The sequence below is a fragment of the Nymphaea colorata genome, chromosome 2 (genome assembly GCF_008831285.2).
Source record: "Nymphaea colorata isolate Beijing-Zhang1983 chromosome 2, ASM883128v2, whole genome shotgun sequence".
In the NCBI taxonomy this organism is placed as follows: Eukaryota; Viridiplantae; Streptophyta; class Magnoliopsida; order Nymphaeales; family Nymphaeaceae; genus Nymphaea; species Nymphaea colorata.
The window spans coordinates 14,952,091-14,974,583 of NC_045139.1; the positions used below are offsets into that span (position 1 = coordinate 14,952,091).

General features: G+C 40.9%; 3 protein-coding genes across 7 annotated transcripts; 1 reads left to right on the forward strand and 2 right to left on the reverse strand.

Moving 5' to 3' along the window:
- Positions 1–178: 178 nt before the first annotated feature.
- On the reverse strand, positions 179–3,546 carry LOC116247330 (sugar transport protein 14). Of its 2 annotated transcripts, none has more exons than XM_031619460.2 (5): positions 3,390–3,546; positions 2,933–3,195; positions 1,631–1,953; positions 914–1,543; positions 179–805 (listed from the first exon to the last, which is right to left on the reverse strand). In XM_031619460.2, exons 2-5 carry the CDS (start codon positions 3,069–3,071, stop codon positions 371–373), a joined length of 1,527 nt encoding a protein of 508 aa, XP_031475320.1. In that variant the 5' UTR covers positions 3,072–3,195; positions 3,390–3,546; the 3' UTR covers positions 179–370. The 2 variants fall into 2 exon arrangements, with proteins under 2 accessions (XP_031475320.1, XP_031475321.1); XM_031619461.2 differs by having other exon boundaries at positions 2,933–3,190; positions 3,390–3,542.
- Positions 3,547–7,115: 3,569 nt separating this feature from the next.
- LOC116248096 (protein MODIFIED TRANSPORT TO THE VACUOLE 1) lies at positions 7,116–12,032 on the reverse strand. Its single transcript, XM_031620697.2, has 5 exons — positions 11,553–12,032; positions 10,176–10,919; positions 9,835–9,990; positions 8,717–9,688; positions 7,116–7,762 (listed from the first exon to the last, which is right to left on the reverse strand). The coding sequence occupies exons 1-5, from the start codon at positions 11,757–11,759 to the stop codon at positions 7,721–7,723; spliced, it is 2,121 nt and encodes a 706-aa protein (XP_031476557.1). The 5' UTR covers positions 11,760–12,032; the 3' UTR covers positions 7,116–7,720.
- A 2,955-nt stretch (positions 12,033–14,987) lies between these two features.
- On the forward strand, positions 14,988–20,603 carry LOC116248058 (protein NINJA homolog 1). Of its 4 annotated transcripts, none has more exons than XM_050076217.1 (4): positions 14,988–15,228; positions 16,824–18,117; positions 19,374–19,895; positions 20,223–20,603. In XM_050076217.1, exons 2-3 carry the CDS (start codon positions 16,941–16,943, stop codon positions 19,859–19,861), a joined length of 1,665 nt encoding a protein of 554 aa, XP_049932174.1. In that variant the 5' UTR covers positions 14,988–15,228; positions 16,824–16,940; the 3' UTR covers positions 19,862–19,895; positions 20,223–20,603. The 4 variants fall into 4 exon arrangements, with proteins under 4 accessions (XP_049932174.1, XP_031476495.1, XP_031476496.1 ...); XM_031620635.2 differs by lacking the exon at positions 20,223–20,603 and adding an exon at positions 20,001–20,209; XM_031620636.2 differs by lacking the exon at positions 20,223–20,603 and adding an exon at positions 16,455–16,650 and having other exon boundaries at positions 19,374–20,176.
- Positions 20,604–22,493: the final 1,890 nt, after the last annotated feature.

Here is a 22,493-nt window from a genome sequence, read left to right on the forward strand (position 1 = left end):
GTAGAATATGAAGAGGGGGAACAGAGGCTGATGAAACTCCTCTACTAATTATCGCCAGTGGGAGAACAAAAGAAGAGATATAAACGAGATCCCGAAAAGAGGGGCCAAAAAGGAAGGATATATTAGCTCTTGTTATTGTTGCCCTCATTATTAATGGCAAACCTTTTTGAGGCAGACGGCGAATAAGGGCTACTCGATGATAGCTTTCAGTAATCAACTGGCATAAAATCTTTACAATAATATTTATGACATCCTCACACAATTGCGTGTGACAAAATAAAAAAACATGGAAATTTTTTCTGTCGGGAAAAAGAAAAGCCAAGTATGGACATCCAACCTTCTCAATGACCAATTTAACAGTAATGACAGACTAAACTGGCTGCTTTTTGGTGTCAGACGAGAGCACGATTCTTTTCCAGAACCAATGGTTCTCCCATAGCGCACTCATCTCCTCTATAGGAACTTGTTTGGTTTCAGGCAGCAGGAAGAAGATGAAGAGACTCATGATGATGATTAAGCAAGCAAAGAGCAGGAAAACGCCGTATTTGAGGTGGCACAGGGAAGCAAGAAAGCATTGCGCGATCGCTGCTGTGAAGAAGAGGTTGACACAGACGACGATGCTCTGTCCTGCAGACCTTGTCTCTAAAGGGAAGATCTCACTAGGCACCAGCCAGCCGAGAGGACCCCATGACCAGCCATAAGCGGCCACGAATAAGCATGTCATGATCACGAGAGGTAAACCGTATGATTTTGGGAGTGGCTCGTTGTGGCCAAACTTCAGTCCAAGGAGGGTTGCAATGACCACCTGCAACAGTAAGTCCAATAGTTCATACAGTTGCAGCCCAAAAAATCTGGAAGTTCAGATATCAAAACCATTTAAATAATGGAATGAGAACAATCATGGATAGGTTACCATGGAAATTATCATCTGGGTACCAGCCTCCATGAATAGAAACCTTCTTCCCTTCCTGTCCACAAGCACCATACCGACCACAGTAGCAGCAACCAGGACAGCGCTGGTTATAATGGAGGAATACAAAGAAGCGCTGGAACCAAAGCCCAAGCTCTGGAACATCACCGGAGAGTAGAAGAGAATTGAATTCATGCCGGAGAGCTGCTGGAATGCAGGGATCCCGAGTGCACCGATGACTAACTGGGGTCTGTTCTTCGGCTTGAGCAAGTTGCGGAAGGGATGTTTGATTGCCCGTGCCGCCTCGCTAGCTTCAACAAGGTCGTCAAACTCTGCACTTATGTTATTGGTTCCTCTAACCCTCCTTAGAACGTCCTTAGCTTCCTCAATTCTTCCTTGTTCCACTAAACTGTTTGGAGTTTCCGGGAGGAAGCATCCTCCCACAAACATCAGAGTTGCTGGGACTGTGGCCAGACCAACAGACAGTCTCCAACCCCACGGGTGAATCTTCTCCGTGTAGTAGTTGATCACATCTGCAACCAGTATCCCGAAGCAGGTGGTGAACTGGAACATCAGGTTCATTGCTCCTCGGATCTTGGCAGGTGCCATCTCAGAGAGGTAGAGAGGAACAGACTGTTAAAAAGAAAAACCATTAATTCTTCCCGCGAAAAGAAATGGGCGGCCATAGAAAGTCCTGTTTGTACAGATTCCACTACTTACCTGATTTCCAAATCCAACACCAACTCCAAGAAGTATGCGACCGATGATCAACATGGCAACATTCACTGCTGCTGCGTTGATTATTGCACCTATGAAGAAACTCATTGCACCTATAATAATGCTTGCCCTTCTTCCCTTATTCCTGGTGATATAGGAGGCTCCGAAAGTGGAAACAAGGCCAGCAAAATACAGGGAAGAAGTGAAAAGCGTGAGGATTTGGTTGTCATATTTACAGTAATCGGTTTCGTGGAGAGTGTGCTGCTTTCTCTCATACACTTTTGGGAAAAAGAGTATGAGGAATTCATCCATAGAAGTTACTCCACCTGAAAGGTTCATAGAGCAAGTTTGGAATAAAGATGGAATCATGGAACAGAGACAACCACAAACAGGGAAACAGAAAGGCAAATTATTGTGACATCCTGTTCATATAGAGCGTCTCATGTGAATGGTGTTGGGATGTTCAGAACTGGATGGTTGTCAAAAGTTAATGTAAATATCTGGCTACCATCATTAAAAAGGATAAAGTAACCATGGCCATGCTGCTGGAAAAGGTTGAATAACTCATGGAATAAATGAAAACTGCCTTTTGAGCGTTTCATTATAATGAAAGGAAGTTAATTTCATGACTTGAGAGGGCACTTTACGCAAGAAATGTTATTGGTAGATGAGGTAGAAGACAAAAACGCGCGTCAAAAAGTCTAAAACCAAACACAATATTTTAAAATTTCAATCCAATTTACTAAAGATGAGGTCGCCGACGCAATTAAAACTAGACCAGCCAAAGTCAAGGTGTGCTTCTTTCGTCCCCGTGTTCAGAGATGCAGGTAGAGAAACTGAAATGTGAAATTTTCCAATACCAAATCCTCGAAACACACACATTCACAGAGAGAGAGAGAGAGAGAGAGAAAGGGAGATAGAGAACCAGTATAAACAAGGAATAGAAACGACCTGATCCCCTTAAAAACAGCTAGTAAGTGCAAATTTTCATGAAAGCGAACGAAAACAACCAGATCATTGCATGAATCCCATCTACTCTAAAACAGCAAAAGCGTGCAAATTTTCACGAAAACAGAACACCATGAGCCAATCTCATCAATAAGATCCAACTCGTCTTGTCAAGATCTCCCTTGGCATCAAAGATTTTAAGAAACCAGATCAACCAATATCAGTCAATCTCCACAGCTGCCCACAAGAGCAGCAAAAGATGGATGCCAAGGGAAAACATGGGAAGCGCACCAACTAGAACAAGTTGGAGAGATGAAAGAACATGAAAGATAAAGAACAAGAAAGGAGAAGACCTACCAGAAACTCCGAGATCATAACCAAACAGTGATCCACCCAAAGCAGCCACCATACAGGCGAAAACCACATACATGGTGACCCTCCCCTCGTAAAGCTCCGCTCTTCCCTGTTTCCCATCAACCATGAAACCCCCTGCCATTGCTCAAGGTTCTTCTCTTCACGACCTTTTCCTCTTCCTTTCCAACAGCCTCCTATTTGATACAAACACCTTTCAAGTTTCACCTTTCCAGACAGACGACTCTCAGAGATGGGAACAGTCTGTACTGCCAAGGGAAACATACAATTTCTATTCTGTCAGGATTAACAAAGTAACATCATACCGAATACATGACAGAGAGAGTCAATGCTACACCTAGAGTCAACAGGTAGGGTCACGTGATGGAGGTGCTTGAACAAGAAACGATGCATAAAAGGCAAAGAAAAAAGAGACGCTGTACGTGTTCATAAGATGCTTTACCTGTTCAGAATTTTTGGAACAGAGTCATTCACAGGGACCCAGGGGAGGAGTTTGAGCTCCCAAATGCAGAGAGAGAGAAAGAGAGAGAGGAAAGGACCGTTTTAATACCGATCTCACAAGATTCATAGAGAGAAAGAGAGAGGAAAGGACCGTTTTAATACCAATTTCACAAGATTCATAGGGAGAGAGAGACAGAGGGGTTATCCACAATCTTGGAAAAGATTAGGATAGAGATGACCGGATGTGATCTGTTACCCAGGGTCCACCGTTTTTGCTGAGAGCAGCATTTGTTGGCCTTCATGGGCTAATAATACCAGGTTGGTTGTCAAAAATACCACATATGTCAAAGCGTCCTATGTGAAGTAGTAGTTCTGAGTTAGTCCAGTTGAAGCTGCTTCAAGCGACCGGAATAGCCATCCCCAAATCACCATCTTCTCAACAACCATTCTCTTCTCTTTATTAGTAAAGTATATAGCCAGCCCAGCTGGATCAGTCGATCTTGATCTGGCACCGAAAATCGAGGAAGTGGGTTCAATATTCTGACTAAAAACAGTATGCCCAATACTGAGTCAGCCCTTGGTACAACACAGCTTTCCAATTCAAGAGCCGGGCTTGACCTGGCAGTGCAAGTCCGGGCTGGTGGCGTCGGTCCACAGGGCCTCAGGCGGTGTTCTGTTTATTGAAAAAGTCAAAAGCTCGAAGGTTGATGGAAAGATATAGATACTCCGGTAATTTCACAGTGGGTCGTAACCGTATAGCTAGATGGTAGGCTTGAGTTTTGCGGCAAGAAAAGCAGTTTTTTCTTTTGCGTTTCCATTTTTTTCTATACTTGGCCGGAGAGATAGTCCACATGTGCCATCCTCGATTAATGGATCTCTTAAATGTGATGACCTGTTGAGATGAATTATCGTGGATTTGGATGAAGTTAAAAATGGGAACTCTTGGGCATTGTCTTATCCAAATCTCACTGAAGTCTTTCTTTATATATAATTTTTGTTCTCCTCTATCTTTCTCTCTCTCACACACACACATTTCCATAATTTTCCAGAATTGCCGTTTAAAGATGCTTCTGGGTTTATGGAATTGGAGTGCATTCTCATCAAATTCTTTGATGTGCAGTTTCAAGGTGGTTCTTTTTCTTTTTCTTGACTGAACAGTGCTGAAGAATATACATCAAGATCCTGTTTGAACCGGAACCATTTGATTCTTCCTTTGGTACCTGGTAACTGATAAAAATCAGAATCTACTTTCACATATAAGCTTAGATGTGGAGCCTTTCAGCAAAAGAATAAGAAGTCATTATTCATTTTCCTGTTCTATCGGGAATCTAATATTCTGGTTCCTTATCGCCGAAGGACGTAGTACTTCCTGGATTGAGCAGTATACTATCTGGCACATGCGAGCGCTGTGGGTCAATGGCCGTCAAACGGAAAACGTTTCAAACGGGAGCACTCATATGGAAATCCGTGGCACAAAGACTTTTCATCCCAAAGAATTTCATATCTACCCGGAAATCCAAATCACTATAGTTAATGTTGTTGTCTATCGACTGGCTGCTGAGACGCCGTATGGGGGACGATATGGCCCCGCCACACCTACAGTCGATATATATTAATAAAAAAACAGTTTAAATTTGTGAATTTATTGAGGCGATAAAAGCTGGGACCAGATGGAGATTGACAAAATATGTGATGGTCCAGGTGCATAGCCAGAAAATTTTGGCTAAAAAACACTAGTTATATGTTTTTAAATGTATAAGTTTTAATACGAAAATAAACATTTATACGTAGACAATTGCCCACATCATGACACCTCACCTGCCTCTGGGTGTTGGATTGAGAAGATTGGAAGAGATGAATAAAGCTTTACTTGGCCAGTTGAATTGGTCGCATCATTAACTCATTCTGAGTTGTGAGTCTGGTTTCAGGCTACAAACTCTAGAGCAGGTAGGAGACAGTGGACGACAGTGAAACCATGGAAAGGGTCGTGAAGCTGGTCCAGCCTTGGCTGGCTTTGGGACCGCATTGGAAACAAGCTGGTAATATGGAAAGCGGGCAATGGTGAGAGAATAAGGTTCCGGTCGGACAGGCTCCGTCGGACGTTAGAAAGGAGGACTATGAATGAGTAACGCCTAACCTAAAGATCAATCTGTTGTAGGCGCAGGAGCCAGGAGAAGTATGCAGGGATAAAGAATCTGGTGCCAGCGGCTTTGTTAGACCTTCATAATCTGGCGCTCATGTTGTCCCCAGATCATTAAGCTGGATCTCCGATGAGGTTAAACGACTGAAAGCTAAGAAAATTTATGCAGAAAATAGAAGGACAAGACCTAAAAGAAGTAGGAAAAGCTAATATTTGGGGGAGCCAGTGCGCCAGCTTGATCTGGTTTTTCCTGTTCTTGGCTTGTGAAGAGAAATTGCTAGCTTGGGCATACAGCAAAAGAGGCCAGGGTATGCAGGAGAGCAGAAAACATATCATTGTTGACTGTCACATAGCTGCAAATGTGGAGAACACTGTTGTGGAACTCTTTGGAAAGAAACGAGTTCCATGGCGTGAAATAAAAGTCGAATTTCTTCGATGAAGGAAGTCGATGTTTGACCCCAAAAAATGGGTTTATAAGTGCTGGTCAGCAGCATTTCATATTATATGTTCTAGGAATAAACTCGTCCACGACAGTGGAGAGATCTATGGCAAGCAGTATCCCTCCACCGACACGAAAATGGGTGAGATTCAGTCAGTTATTAGTGCTGTCTGATTTCTCTGGCTCCTTTCTATGCCCCTTTCTTTCCGCCACAATTTGAGACGGAAGACCAATTCCGTTAAACGGTTTTAGAGGTGACTGTGTTCACATCTACAAGTGAAATATGGTTTTGTTGGTGTATTGTCATCCTGCTCTTTTGTTCCGCTCTGTTTTTCTCCTGTAAATGTTCATTCATTGGCAATCAAAGGGAGGGGCCATTTCCGAGCAATCCTTGGGAATGAAGATTAACGAAATTGAGACAAGGAAAACATCCATTCCCTTTTCTCCCAATTCAACTAAGTCTGACTGTACGAATAACCCAGAAAACGAAAATATGCACATGGGCAGAACCAAGCATAACTCTGTGATCAAAGAGGACACTGATAGAGAATAATCTAAAAATGTTCACATGGACAGAAAAGCCAGGCAGAACCTCTGTTATCACGGAGAATCTTGATAGAGTGAATTCTCTATGTATGTAAAACCACTGGTTTTAAGAATTCTGCATCTATTCATTCAAAACATTAACAGCCCTGAACTAATGTCTGTTTGATGGCCTAAAAGAAGTCATCTGCGAAGTACAACCAGCGATCATACACACGTGCACCCCCGAGTTTCAAACTGTTAAAATGAGAGGAAAAAACGATAGGCCCAGCTTTTGCTCATTGCTATGTACACCATGGAATCTACCAATTCTAAGGACATGGTGAATTCATCCAGGCAACCGAACCTCCCCTAAAAGAAGGAACTGACCATAATTTTGTCCTCGGTTTAACCAACCGTTGATCAACCTGGATAGGGGAGCAGACCTAGGCCTTCAACTTGAAAGCGAACAAGATACTATTAACTATAGATGCACCTTTCACGTAATTCAACAGATGAAAAGCAGGTCAATCAAATCTGGTCCATCAGTGACTATTGAATCTTGGTAGGTCCAGACAAACAAGGTTAGACACAGTAAGTTCTTGAACCCAAACCAGGAAAGTGACAATCAGTCACAAGTCAGGATCAGTTCAGTCACTGATTCATGTCCTTTGCTTGACTGTCGTCAGCAGAAACAACAAACAACAAAGCACAGGTTCATACTCAACCAGGTAGGTCTAGAGCACGACAGAACCCAGTCAAATCCAAATTCAGAAACAGAGCAATTCATTCTTCAAGTTGAACAAGTATCGATCAGACCTGAGCTGCACCCATGGGTAACCTGTTTGAACCCCAGGTATTTTGGCTAATCTCTCCCAATGCGGAGCTACAAATCAACCATATTCAGACCTCGTGACAAGAGACAAATTGACGATATAACTCAATATACATGACTTGCTGCCTCCATTCTTATGTTACAAAACCACAACTACAATTTTTTTCCCCTTTCTCTATGAACTCCCTTTACCAATGCCTCCAAACAAACAACCCAAATGCACACATCACAAAACCCAGAGCGGCTGCATTTCAAATTTTCTATACCAGTTCAGAGGCCACAGTCAATTATTTGAAAAAGAATGCATACACTGTTCCGCTGTACCTTGCTCCATGCTACCTCTCAGATGCCAATAAAACCAATAAAAACACTACTGAAGTGGGCGTGCAAGATGCTTTATATCACTCGCTTTGGATCACGTGCTGCAGAGATATGATCCTGAAATTCAAACCAAAATAAGGTCCATGATCTAAAAGAACGGTCATCTAGATCAATCTTCAACTATAAAGAATGAAAAATCAAGAATCTTTTTTTATAGAAACTTGTCTGGATTGAGAAAAAATGGGAAAATTGACCTTGCCCCACTAACTTTTTCATCATTTCCCCACCCATGATAATGTCCTTTTTGTGATGATGAGGAACTCCTCAACAATGAAAATCCCCAGAGAACCCCACCACCAAGCCTTCTGAAGGCAACACCATGGAAAATCTCAAGCTGTGAACGGCAGGACTGGGAGACTTCATACAGGGTCTCTTAACTCGACCCTTCCCATTCCCTTCTTACTTAACTGTTTAGCACTTGTGGTGCTCAGATGCATGCAAATTCTATTTTTGCCTTGGGATTGCGACAAGTAAATAACCCTAAAGAAGACTCCAGAAGTAAATTACATTCCTATAAAAAAGATGTCCAAGAATTCTTATGATTTTTCATGCAAAAAATAATTTTACTATACTTTAGTTGCTTGGATGCACAAAACCACAAGCACCAGTACCGTATCAATGAGTCCTGCAAGGGCCAATGACTTCATTTGACACCAAAGTGATTAGCATTGATTAGTCAAGTCACTTCTTATTTCAATAATGTAAATCCAGAAAAGCAGACAACAGACAATGGCCATTTCCACATTAGTAAACTAGAGGTCAAGAATAGTCTTTCTTGATTTGAGATTAATCATTAACATGCATATATTTGTGAACTCTAACCTTCCCCAACTGGTTATAATTTGTTTTCTGCCACTTGTCTATGCACCGTTCTTAAGATTAAACAAGTATTATATAGGTAAAATATGACCCATAAGGGCATTTGGTGTAGTCACCAAAGTCATCTGAACTGAATATCATAGATCAAAGAATGACATAGGACATGAAAATAATAACAGTGCAAAAACATACCGAGATGAAGTCAAATGCTCTCGTCTCCTCTTTCTTTGAGCTTTCCATCACCACACTATGATTCTGAGTAGCATAACCATGCATTTGGAACACATCAGGTAAGGCTGAGGAATATCCACCATCTTTCCCAACATGCGCATTATAACCTACATGCCCAAGATTCTGGAAGTTGGACATGGCAGCTAACAGCTGCTGCTGTGCAATTAGGTTACCCATTGCACTGTAATTCACTTGTTGAGAAGCAAATGCTTGATTAAACATGAGGTTAGAAGGAAAATTGTATTGCACCGAACTTGATGGAGGCAGACCATTCTGGTGGGCACCAGATGCCTGAGAATTAAGCAGACCCTTCAAAATGTCATTTGGATCAGCACGAGCTTGCTGGTTATTAGACACTGGAGACATTGATTCAGCAAAACCACCTCCAAGGATATCACCCACTTGGTTCTCTTTAACACCATCATTCATAGACAGACCGGCCATCAATACATCTAAACCATTTTTATTTGCTAGGGAATCCACACGAGGTTCTTCAAAACTGTCAGCAAACGCATCAAATGATCCAAGCTGGTTTTTCTTCAATGATTCATTTGCCTCACTGGAGCTATCCTTATCATCCACAACCAATCCAGAAAATAGGTCACCTGCGTTTCCCCCGCTATCTGTTTCTTTTGTGTGGAACGACACATCCGCAAATGGGTCAGCTTCATCAGATTTAGTACTGTTCCTGCTAAACCCCATAACAAAACCATCTCCCAACAGATCATCGACAGCATGCGAAGATGGCACAGGCATTGTTAGGCCTTCATCATTTTGACTTTGAGGAGTACCCTCAGTTCCATCAGAGGCTAGGTCACCAGTATCTATCAAGTTAGGTAGTTGCACGGCAGCAGCTGCACTGACTTTATCACTAGATATTGGTTTGGTAGCTTCTCCTCCTGCTGATATATTTCCGTCAAGCAGTGCCAAAACCTAATGATCATGATGAATCAAAAGGTCAGAAAGCAAAGAAACTATCCAGTAGGTTAACCTAATACAAAAGCAAATCCATTAAGAAAATCCATGATATTCAAACCAACTCATTGTTAAAAACCAAAGCCGTTTCACATGATACTCACTTTGTTTGCTTTTTCCCTCACGGATGCCTGTGGTGATTCTGAGCATTTGATTACAGCATCCTTATTTTCACTGAAGAAGGACGCAATTGCAGAAAAAAGTTCGTCATCTTTTTTTCTCAAGATCGCTTCCAGAAGACATGCAGCTTTCACACGGATCTAGCACAAACAATTAACGCGCAGCTTAGGATGTCAGTCATTGTCTTAGTTGAGCATGATTCAGGCACCGTACAGATGATTCAAGACCAAGCTTACTTTAATATGGAGTGCGCATGCTAAAAGAAATACATGGCAGATTTCAATCTCCAACATGTAACAAGAAGACGTTCATCCAAAGAGCATACCTGCCACACATGTGATTGCAACCTAGACTCAAGCGCGAGGGACATGGATACAGGATCAAGTTTTGCAGCTTCTTTGAGGAAGACCTGAATAGCATCGCGAGTAGGCTGTAGACGCACACCACCAGCTGTTACGATGGTGTCTAAAAGCCTCTCCTCAGGACCCTTAGCCATTTTTTGACCTGGGCTTGTATCACTACTGCTTGCATCAGTCAAAGCCTCCCTGGACTCCACGCTCCAGGACCTTGTGGAATTATTTCGACCACTTGAAGAACCCCATGTTTCTTTATGGTGTTCCTCCGTCTCATATTTATCAAATCTATCCTTCTCTACTGTCAATGATCTTCGTAGATTTGGGCTCCTATAACTCCCACTATCGCTTTTCATCAATGAATTTCCGGAAGCAAGAGTAGTCAACCCTTGTATTATAGAAGCACCTCCCATGCCAACCACCTCACTTAGAAATGACTTCTTCTCTTCAGTTTGCGGCTCAAAGTTTGTGTTGCCGAATCCCTGAATTCTTCTGTTACTATGTTCTGCAGGGGCAGGCTTCTCTTCTGAAGCAAATATCTCAGACACTGCCTCATGCGCAGTGTCACGGACAGCCTTGTTCAGTGCATCTCCTTTAAGAGCATCCACCTGTCCCCTGTAGTGAAATAGCTGGCGAACTGCCGCAGAATGCCGTTGCATCTCTCTCCTAAACTCAACGCCAGATTTCCCCACAGCATATTTGATCAGCCTGAGTGCCTGCATAAATTACGCCACAACTCAACATTAGGACTACCTGGAATAACCTCATAAGACCAGATAGTTGAGAAACAACAGATCGTACTCCACCCATATATGTCATGAAGAAGAACCTGACAAAATTATTTTTTGTTAGCACTATAATATCAAGTCTAAACGTCAATGGCTTCTACCAGCTATAGACAAAGATGAAAGGAGCTGCATATTTTGCAACCTATCACCGTTTAGACCATTCCCGACGAAAGAAAGAGAAAACTAGAAACACCTAGTTCTTGCCGCTTCCACAGATTTTTTGTTCGAGTCGGATTTTGCTTAATAGCAACGCTGAAAAATTAGCTACAGCCTACAGAGAGAAAAACTTTGATTCGGCTGATCTCAGAGGGTGGTTTGTGCAAAAGAGACATGAAAAATTAAGGACTGAAACATTAGCCAGACACCATATCCATGTTATTTTTCACGTTATGAGATCTTCAGAGACTGGAAAGAGAGAAAGACGACGAGGAAGGAAAATTACATCGTCTCAAAGTGAAGAGCGACCTTTTTTAACCATGTGGGAAGAAAGAGCGCCAAAATCGGAACGCCCAAAAGGGGGCGAAAGAGGGCAAAAGAACTCGAGAACTCGAGGGATCTCACCTTCTGCTTAACGATCGGGCTCTTGTGATCCAGACGCTTCAGGATATAATCGGAGACCTCCTTGACGATGCTCACGTGAGACGTCCGCAGGAGCTCGCAGATCTCCTCAAGCTTGTAGACAGGGGCGACCTTGTCCTCGTCGCTCGTCACAGCGTCGATCATCCGAGATCTCCAGTACGCCTCCACCGCTCTCCGACTCGAATCCATCCCAACAAAAAGAAAAAGGTATGCCGACGAACAAAAAGAAAAGAGAAAACCCCCTAATCCTACCCGATTCCTCTTGAAAACGACTCGGAGAGACGGAATTCGCGACCGCAAACCCCAGAGTATGTCCGATCTCCACCGGAGGAAAGCAACCTAAAGCCTCCCTTTTCTTTTTTTCCCCCCTCTCCTCGGGTTCGATGGAGGAAGGCAGAAGGCACTCTCGCTCGGTATCAAACACAGAGATAGAAAGAGGGAAGACGGTAGATAGAACTCAGAAGAAAGGACGATCGGCGATCGGACCACGTAATTTCATTTTTATTTTTTTTCTAAATATTGGAAAAATAAAAGAACGACTTTGTCCCTGAGCATCCATAAAGACGAAAATACCCTAATTGTATTTTGGACCTACCTCCCTCTTGCGATCCAAATAGATTGGTTCATTTAATCACATAGCAAAGTCTTAGCTATATCATCATCTGATTTGGTTTTGTGAACACTTAGTTTTACGAAAACCAAGTTCTTTAATGAGTTTCTAAAGCTTGGGTGACACATTCAAAACTTGGCTTTTTATGCATAGTTACTTAAGATGAGTCAGGTTTTCATCAAATTGAGTTTTCTTCAAATCTGGTTTTGATGACATCTAAACACTCCAAAGGCTTGGTTTTGAAGGTGAAATCAGGTTTAACCCTCAAAGCTTGGTTTTGAGGTGTCATCTAATGTCCATTTAATCTCAAATTTAATGATGTTGGATCGCATGGAGATGTGTAAGAACCTTGTCAAAAAGGGTTTTGATTGGATCTAGTGTTAGACTTCTTGTTAATTTATGACGTTTGAGTCTTTTATTAGGGATGTCAATAGATCATATTTAATTGGACGTACCATTTATTATATTCTATTTATTGGATGCATATATGAATGAAGAAAAGTCCACTACTATATTTTGAATCCAATTTTTCAATTCATAATTTAAATATGATGTCTTGAACCTAACTTTTAGATGCACATCGGAAACCGAACCACATAGTGATATGTTAGAACCAACTTTCAAAATACAAGATATTAAACTTGAGTTCAAATCCAACCAGATATTTATCTAAAACTAAATCTATGGTATGATTGAATGTTATTTCCTGAATTTGAAATTGATATGCATTAACATTATGATTAACTTTTTTAAAGCAATTTGGCTAGGTTCGAAGAAGTTCTTATGAATTAATCAGCATCATCAAATTCCCTTGAATTAATCATTTTGAATTGAAGAATCGGTGATATGAATTTCTGCCGGCGACCAACTCCGGAGCCAAATTTCATTGAAAGTTTAAGCCAATTCCATTTCATCACCACGCAACTTTCCGTTTTGGAAGGAGCATTTTCGTCTTTCCGGCGAAGTCCAGTCCAACTGCGCTCGGCCATTTGGGTCGGCGAAGAAAAAACGTGGGCCTTTTGCGCCGAACACGCGTCAAGAGATGCGGTGGAAAGCGAAAGGGCACGTCAAAGTTCATGAACTTTGTCGCGTTTCGCGCGCATGCCAAACGTGAACGGCGGGAGAGCCCCGCCCTCCAAACGTCGCTTCATTTTACTTTTCCTAACTATCGGAGAACATGGAAAACCATTATTATTAATTTACTTTTTGACATGCAAACAGGTTTTCATATGAAAAAAGGAGGAGAGACAGAGATCATTGAAAAGTTTGGCACCATTTCTTCACCGTCTCACACTTTCATGGCAATTTTAAAATAACACAGGAAAGGTGTGATTCGATTTTCCTTTTCACTTCACATTGACAACGTGAGTGAGGGCCTCTGTAACTAAGAAAAAAACACAACAAAGAGATGGAGAGAAGCAATCTTCTTATGGTTTGAAATAATGGCAGAAGTCTAAGTACTTTCATGTGCATGCGATGCCGAAAATGACGTGCCTCTGTGACAGTCATCAGCTTGCCTGAATCTTGTAAGAACTTGAACCTTACAACGTTTTACAGATGCTTAAGATCTTCAACGTGGCAAATAATTAAATGGTTCGTCTAATACTTGTCTCATTTTTGTCCAATCTCTCTCCTCTCTCTCTCTCTCTTCATATATATATTGAACAGCTTCCCATTTCAAGACTGCAAGATGAACAAGATTTAAGCATTTGTAGGTAGTCCCTCAATCTCAGGATAAGGGATGAACAATAAATAGAGAGAGTTTATATTATTCCTCAATATGAATATAGTCTTAAAGATATGAACTGTTCATCATCTGTCACGTAAAATTTCCTAAAAGAGATCTCGGGCGTGAAAGATGATAATGAAAAGATATATGCTACATGTTCAATATGTATATGTGCAATGCTAGGTACAAAACCCTTAGGTGTTAGAGCTATATGGATCATCTTGCCTATCTATCTATGGCTGAAAGAAAATCAATGAGAAACAAAAAAAAGATAGCATTTTAATAATCTAGCACTAATCAACAGTTTTTTCTCTTTAATCTTTTCTCAACCATTCATTAAAAAAAAAATAGTTAAGATGATTCTTTACTCGTAATGTACCTGAAGGTCTTGTACCTACTAATCTCTCAACTCATCCCTACCAATCTCTCTCTCTCTAGATATATATATATATATATATATATAAAGTTCATAAATTCGTGTCAATGTATATTTTTACTTATATATAAATATGGACAACACGGGAACACATTTAACAATATATTTACTGACAATGCACACCAACAACCAAACGTATAAGCTTTATTCAATCCGACCAACTATACCAAGTTACTTTAAACTATTGTCCTGGTATACTCTTTAACGTGCGTGCAATCCAATAAACGCTATTGTAAAAATCGAAAATCAAAGTCAAATTTGCCGATCAATGGAATCAATCGTGAATCGACGAAAAAATACTGTTGTACATATTTAAAAAATAAATAAGAAAAATCGATAAATAATTAAAAAATTCAAGTAATACAGGAACCGGAATTGTTTGCCACCAATGTGAATTAAATCGACCGATTTTGTGGGGAATGAATTATTTGTGGAAACGCCAGATTGGATTTCTGGGCTCGAGCTCGCTGGACTCACAGGGCGTGCTCCGACAGTCACATGGAAAGTCATGCAGAATATAGGAAAAAAACAAACAACATAAATAATAAGCAGAATAAGTAACAAACAAAAGGAAATTATTTAAGTTTTACGCGAGGAAGAAATAAAATAATGCAATAAAGAGACGAAGAACGAGACAAAAGCCATTTTTCCTTTTTCTGGGTGGAGGTCTCGTTGTGTCCATATTACGCGGGACCGGAGATCGAATTCACTGTGCGTTCGTCTTCTTCTTTTGCTTCTTCCCCTATCCATTTCTAGGACAACCAGCCTCCTCTTTCTTTCTCTATCTCGAATTTGGGGAGCGTTCCGGATGAAAAGAAGTTCGATCGAATGGAGGAAGGTGGACTCTGAGATGGGATTGGCGAGGGGTTTGGTTCGATTTCAGGTTTTCATTCCCGAATCTGTTTTCTTGTCATCCTTTGCTTATTTATTGAGATATTTTTCTTTCTTTGAGTGCGACCTTTTGGTGGTTTTGATTGTTTGTTAGATGTCAGAGAAGGAGCAAAAACTCGTGGTTTGGGTGCATTTCTTGTTGATGATCTTGGGGTGCGAGTGTGCGTGTGGGGCTTACTTGATTTCGCATCGACCAATCTGAGTTTGATGTTTGGTTTGGTGACCGAGATCATGGATTTCAATAAGGTTTCAGGCTTAGGTTTGCTGAATTTGCCTGGAGTAGTCCTCGGTTTCTGACTTCCTGGTGGAATTTGGACCTATAGGGGGTTTTGGGAAGTGTTCCCTTATCACAGTATGTATTAGAATGGTGAATTCTGCACAGGAATCTTGTTTTACACCAATATGTTTTGTCGATATTTTTTTTGTTAAGTTAAAGATCGATGTCCCTTAATTTTTTATTTTTGTTTTTCGTTTGTTCTTCGTGGGGAGGTTATAGACGAGCTGGTGGTGTGGGGAGATATCGTCTTCAGATTTACTTTTCTAAGTTATGGAAAGCCGTGGGACATCCGTTTTCCCTGATCATCGCTGGCCTAATGATGAAAACGTTAATAGGAGATTGTATTTGCTCTATATGGCCGGTAGACGATTTTTCCATATACATCTAGTTTTTTTTTATTAGTGTTTCTTGAAAGATGACCATTTATCGAACACACGTTCGAGTGATAGTGTTGTTGGTTGATTAGGAACATCGTGGGGACGCAGAGAGAGTGCTATATATGCACTTAGGATGAGTTGTTATGAATCCTCAAAAGGAAGTGCGTCCACTGTTTGATGGCTGAACAAGTCCTAAGCTCTTGGTAGAGGGAGAGATCAGTTAAGAAAGCCTTTCATTGTCAGTCTCTTAGAAAGCTTGAGCTGGCTTAGTGTCCCTAGGAGCGTCTGGTGACAATGGTTGTAGGCTTGTAGCTTTCTTGAAATGGCGCAGATGGAGGACCCTTCATGCATTCTGCAGTTCTTTCTGTTTGTAAAATGAGGTTATACACAATCCCTATCCATGAATAATGAGATGAGGAGTATTCTTGGAGCCATTACTGTGCGATTCTATTTCTTGCTTTATTGTAACGTGGTCCTCCTTTTCATACAAAATAAGAATTTTAGGTAAGTTGTCCATCACATGGTAAGCGAAAGCATATTCTTCTGTGGCACATGTGTCTACAGCTTTATGGGTAACGTGTTCAGGGAGATAAATGGTTGAAGGAAAATAACAATTAAGATACAAGCAAAGGTGGAAGGTGCAGATAGCGTAGTGTTCTGTTGTTGTTGAGCTAGGCAGCAGGGACCGACTGCAGCAGTTGATTTTGGCACGTAGTTGACTTGTCAGTTGCTGAAACCTCATTATTCAACCAGTTAAGGGGTAAAATGCAGATTTTTTTTTTTCTATATGGAAATTTTCAGATGCCTGTGTTTCAGAAACTTGTCCTAAAACATGTCTACTTTGGTAATCGTTGGCATTCTATTAAAGTGCATTTCACTTGTTCTCCCTGATTGATTGAACTTAAGGTACTCCCTTTTCCTTTTTCACATTAGGAACCACATCTTCTTTGTATTGGGATTTCTAAGAGTTAAAGGCAGCAGCTGCATTTACTATACATTAAAGACGACAGCTAAAGTGAAGAAGTGCCCAAGGGTTTTTCAATTGCAACAATGGATGATGATAGTGGGATTGAATTGAGCTTGGGTTTGTCATGTGGTGGATCTGCTGGAAAATTCAAGGGTAAAGAAAGTTGTTCAGACCTTAATGCAGAAGGAGGTAAAAGTAAATCACTGGTTGGCAATTTCGATTCTTCGGGTTCTTCAATGAAACGTTTTATCCAAACCCATGTTGATAAACATGGCAATGGTATTGGTGGGCAACAGAGAAATGATCCAGGATTGGGTCAGCAGGAAAACTTCTGGACAGATCTTGGGAAATGCTCTGCCCAAGAGTCAGATGCTTCTACAAATGCACAGGGGGATTCTTCACGGTTCATGGGATTCAGAGAATCATGGCTCTCTTCTACCACTAGTCTGAAGAGTTTGGATAGGCCAGCAGGTATAGGTGAAGAGAAGATAGAACAACATGACCTTGGTGTGAGATTATGGCCAGGGGTTACTGCAAAGCGTAAGATGCCATTTGAAGAGCTGGAAAATCAAAAGAAACAAGAAAAGGAGACTGAATTCAATGATGCACATGGTAAGAGTGCTTCTGGTGTTTCACTAATGAAGAATTTTACTGTCTCCATTTCAGCAAAAGACAACCACACTTCTGAGAATGAGGATGTTGCAGAGTCAGAAGGCGAGGGTTCGACAACCAGGGCTGTCTCGTCGCTAGGGAGGGATGGTTTGAAAAGATTTATTGGCATTGGCTCTGATTCTTCAAACCGGAAGGATTCACAAGGATTCATTGATTCAGGTATAGCGGGCAGCCAAGGTTCTGCACTAAAGCAGCCTCTTTCTATGGCAAGTGAGTCCAAAGTTGAGCTTGGAAATCTTGGATACGGGATTCCATTTTCTCGTCAGCCTCTTTCAGTTGTAAGTGTTCCTTATGCGTCATCCGGCAAGACACCTACTTCAGCAGCAAATGCTTCGACATCTGGTTTCTCATGTATGCAACTAATGCTACCCAGTAAAAACAATGAAGGAGTTAATGTTCAACAGATAAGTTCAGGTAGTTTTCAGCTTACTTTTGGTTACTCTCCTGGCCAGCTTCCAGCGATGGAACCAGGTTCCGCTTTGGGAGGGTTTCTGCATTCTCCTCAGTTATCTGCATCAGGGAACAAGTGCCTAGGAGAGGGGGTTCTTGGTGCAGAACATGTTGAAGACCAACGGAGGTCATCACCAGGTTTGACTCTTTTCTCTGGTTCACATGTTATTTGAGATGCCTTGTGTGCTATTGCTTGTGGTTGCTAATCACTATGGCTCTAAAATGGTCAGCATTCCTTTGTTTCTTTTAACACTTTTCGTATAGCAACTGAGAGTCTGAGAGCGTTCGTTCCAGCTACTTTTACAGGTTTTTAATATATTGGGGGCTTCTTTAATAGCTCCATTGATTCTTAACCTCACTTCCTTGGAGTAGTGCTTCATGTGTATTTGAGATTTGTTCCCATTGCTTGTTGCATGTTGAAATATCCCAACCATCTCAGTCGAACTCCTCAAATGCATGCACAAACTTCTCTCTGTCTCTTATGGGTGCACGCTTACATGCCTTCCTCTGTGTATCATGATCTCCTTTTTTTAAGTTTTCGCATCTCTTTTTTGAATGGATATTTTTTTACTCTTTCTATTAAAGCTATTCACGAAACCTCCCATTAAGCTATTTGTTCAGTCAATACCAATCTTGCTTTGTGCAAGTTGACAAAGGATATAGTTCTCTTATTGTTATTCATGCTTCTGAAAACCAAGGTCTCCATCTCATGGTATATGATTTCTTTTTAGACCCTTGAAATTTCTCATTAAATCTTATATTCCCATTTCTCAGCTACGGATATGGTAACAGTTTGTGTTTCACTTTTCATCTATTCATGGAAATTTGTAACCTTCGGTTTGGTGTCAACATGAAAGTCAAACAAAATTCTCTAGTTAGGTATATCATCAGTTAGATTGAGTTGATGTCCCCGTCTATATTCTTTTTTGTAGTGGAAGCAGAAATGCAGAATTCAAAACCATGCTGACCTAGTGGCTATATTTGTTAACGAAAAGGGATGGGAAAGAAAAAGGGTAAAAGATTATGGCAACTTTTTCTATGTTATCAAATTAGATACAGAACTTCAGAGAATCAGAGGCATTATTTTTTGGCTAATCCAAGTGCATTCCTATTAACTGTTGCACTACTAGCTCAATGTTGGGCTGGAGGAAATTTTTAGAATGAAAATCTTGAAATTTCCTGCTTGTAGTGCAATTGTGCAAGACCAGGTCTGCACCCAGTTACTGTGGATTGTACTGTAACGTAACATTTCTTGTGTGCAATCTTTTGTGAGGATTAGAGCTGTTTTCTTTCTTTTTTGTGGCTTTTTTATTTTTGGGTTGTTAAAAGTTCATGTCTTGTAATTAAAAATCCCAAAGGGTTAGCAGGCCCTCTAATATAACTTTCCTATGCAGGTGGCTTGCCTCGTGGCTCATCTGAAACGTCTACCTATGAAGTAAAATTGCCAGACCTTGCCAAGAACGCAGGCAAACGTCCATTGCCAGAAATGGCTGGCATGTCTTCCTCTTCTCAGGGCGAGGATATCACGAAAGCTGATAATCCCAAGGAAGCTACTGGACCTTCAGATTTGGAAAGTTTTCTTCATGAAATGCCTGGGATTAGGCCGGGCATTGCTGCTGCAATAAAATTTGGTGGAAATGGTTCATATCCAGATCTTCCATGGGTTTCAACAACTGGTTCAGGTCCAAATGGGAGGACTATTTCAGGAGCAGTCTACAGGTTTGGCAGAAAAGAAATTAGAATCGTCTGTGCATGCCATGGCACTCATCTTACTCCTGATGAGTTTGTGCAGCATGCTGCTGCCGACACTCCAAACCATGAAGGCAACCAGGGGTTGTCATCATTTCCTTCTGGGAATCAGGCGGCATCAGCCAAAAGCTGATTCCTCTCTTAGTTAGCGCTGTTGTGTTTTGAAGGTAAATTCTATGTCTATGTCCTTGTGTTTCCCACTGAAATTTTAAATTTTTTTGTGTTTATTGCATTCCTTTTTGCGTGTATCTTTTTTTCCCCCTCTACAACAGAGAAACTGCTTTTGGGGCGGGAAACCTAAGTTTGTCGACCAGAGGTACTCAGGGTCAACTCTCCAACCGTGTAAACTCCAAGATGAGGGCCCTCAACACTTCTCTTGTCCATTAATTATACCAACCAATTCTTTGAAGCGGACTTCTTGTCAACGGAACGTTCTATTATGGTTTTATTGGCTGTATATACATAGTTACCTTTCTCGACATCTTTTCTGCCAGGGGAGGATGCATTTAAGTGTGCTGAAAATGAATATGAGTCTTGAGATCAAGTCACTTCTTGATTGGGTTGCATTAGCATAGCAGCACAGGCCAGATATTTTGTCCTGCCACTGTTGTTACACCGACGGGCCATTTTGGCAACGGTAACGTTATGTTACTGTTGGATGTTTCATGAATCTGAGATGCATGGTACAATAACACCTTTACTGTTGCTAAACACCCCCTGACAATCACAGGAAGGACTTGGCAACTTTGTTCAGTGGATCAGGCGGCGACCTGATCGTCTCTCTTGTGAGGGTTACTGTTACATTAACACCTGTTTGCCTGTTTTTGCTATGCTGAAAAATGTGAGGACTTCCAAAAGCACCTGCCCTTTAATCACTTTGATATGTTGGCTGCTCTGATTCTTCCTTTTCTTGAAATTTTGTCTCTTTCTATTTGAAAGATTGTGTTCATACCTGCCGGATTCTGCCACCACGTGCCTAACTGCAAACTCTGTAGCCTCTTAGAATTATCAAGTCTGAAGCCGACCCCCTGTTCGGGTGTTTCTGGTGTTGAGTTCACCCCACATATTTGGGACAATGAAACGTTCTGGGGTGGGGGGGAGGGTTGTCTCACTTGTGGAACGCCCGTGTTCACAACCCCTGGAATGGCACTCCAGGAAACGGGAAACACCCTGCCTTTGGCCCTCCTGTTATCTGAAAATGAGCCTTGCATCACCAAGCCCCTGTCACCATCCTGTCTCATGTCTTCGGTTTCTCCTTCCTCTCATCGACCTTGTTCCCCTTTTTTCAAAAAAATTGGAAAAATATTTTCTACAGATTAAAAAATAACGAATCTATATCTTTGCGTCCAAACGCTAGCAAGGAATGGAAAATTTATGAATTGGACCCACGTCATGTGTTTCCCTGCCTGAATATTTCCTTTGCTTTGTACAAAAATATAAAATATCTAAGGGATTGTAAATGATGACTAGCGAGATAGGTCCACTAAGGTTTCGGGTCATAACTATATTTGTTTGTTATGTACAGCTAATACAAGCTCTTGGTGTTGTATTTCTTGAAGAATGATTCGAGTATGAGCAGAGAGATAAATTGGAATGTCAAAACGTGATAATTGTGGAAGCGTAGGAGCTAAAGTTCGAATCCGTGATCAAACTTGTTATCCTTGACCTTGTGTTTTCGGGCCTTTAGTTTTTCTAAGTGTAGTATATGTGAGAACAGCAGGGGAAAGGGAAGGGCCGCCCGGCCCCTAATTCTACCGTCCAAACTTAGTCAATTACAAATCGCGTGCTTGAGTCCCCAAAGTCTCCTTGGGCAGTTGCTTCCACCTTCCACATTCAACAAAGTCGTAGTCAATTACTTGATCTGAAATTCTTAATTTTAATGATTAATGCATATCGAATCCTTAGATCATTCTACTCGATGTTTCTTTTTTTTTCTTTTTAATGTACTTAAGAAAATCTAATTGCATAGATCAACGGAAAATGCAAAAAAAGACAACAAAAAAAAAGGAAAAAGAAATCAGATATAGTTGTGTGTAAGAACACTTGTAAGCAAACGGGCATTCGAGTGGGATGCATCTGATTTATCAGATGCTCGTATATTCGGATTCAAATTGATATATTAATGTGACTGAAGAGAGATATGTACTATATTCGAATTTGACTTTTAAATTCACAACGAAGTCCAAATCCCACTTTTAAATTCACAATCGACACATTTTGACATGTTAAAATTTATTCTGGATTTTGGAAGTAGGAAAATTTAACGAGCCATATTAATGCTTATTGTCCGGTCAGATTTTTATTTAAAACTGAATATGAAGCTGATCTGACTTTTTAATAGGATGTCTTTTTTTTTTAACATATCCAGCTTTTCTGAAGTAATTCGGTCAGATGACCAACCCGAATGCGCTTTATTAACATTCCTAAATACAATCCACTTTATGAGTTTCTCAAACGAACAATTTAACTCTCCCCGTTTTCAAAGGCTTGATGAAATTATGTTTTTCACTAACCATATGCTTGATATTGTGAAAATAAATGCTAAATATATCGATAGGATCTTATTTAGGAAACATATACACATAAAGAATAATGTGAAGTGAATATAGGCTGTTCGATCAACTTAGTTGATGCGGGGTGCCACTTATGAACTTACTGCTGAAGAAGGTGGATATTAACTACCATATTGACTTTTAAAAGTAGCTTTAATGTAAACGAATGACTCCCCAATTTAATCTGGAACCGAATCAACGAAATGAGAGCTT

Excerpts from the sequence above, each read along its gene's own strand:
- LOC116247330 (XM_031619460.2), bottom strand. The coding sequence starts at position 3,071 with ATGGCAGGGGGTTTCATGGTTGATGGGAAACAGGGAAGAGCGGAGCTT. Across the intron at positions 1,954-2,932 it reads TTATGATCTCGGAGTTTCTG|GTGGAGTAACTTCTATGGAT; the intron begins GTAGGTCTTCTC and ends TGAACCTTTCAG. Across the intron at positions 1,544-1,630 it reads GTGTTGGATTTGGAAATCAG|TCTGTTCCTCTCTACCTCTC; the intron begins GTAAGTAGTGGA and ends TCTTTTTAACAG.
- LOC116248096 (XM_031620697.2), bottom strand. The coding sequence starts at position 11,759 with ATGGATTCGAGTCGGAGAGCGGTGGAGGCGTACTGGAGATCTCGGATG. Across the intron at positions 9,991-10,175 it reads TGCAATCACATGTGTGGCAG|ATCCGTGTGAAAGCTGCATG; the intron begins GTATGCTCTTTG and ends TGTTTGTGCTAG. Across the intron at positions 7,763-8,716 it reads GAGCATTTGACTTCATCTCG|GATCATATCTCTGCAGCACG; the intron begins GTATGTTTTTGC and ends TTTGAATTTCAG.
- LOC116248058 (XM_050076217.1), top strand. The coding sequence starts at position 16,941 with ATGGATGATGATAGTGGGATTGAATTGAGCTTGGGTTTGTCATGTGGT. Across the intron at positions 18,118-19,373 it reads CCAACGGAGGTCATCACCAG|GTGGCTTGCCTCGTGGCTCA; the intron begins GTTTGACTCTTT and ends TTTCCTATGCAG.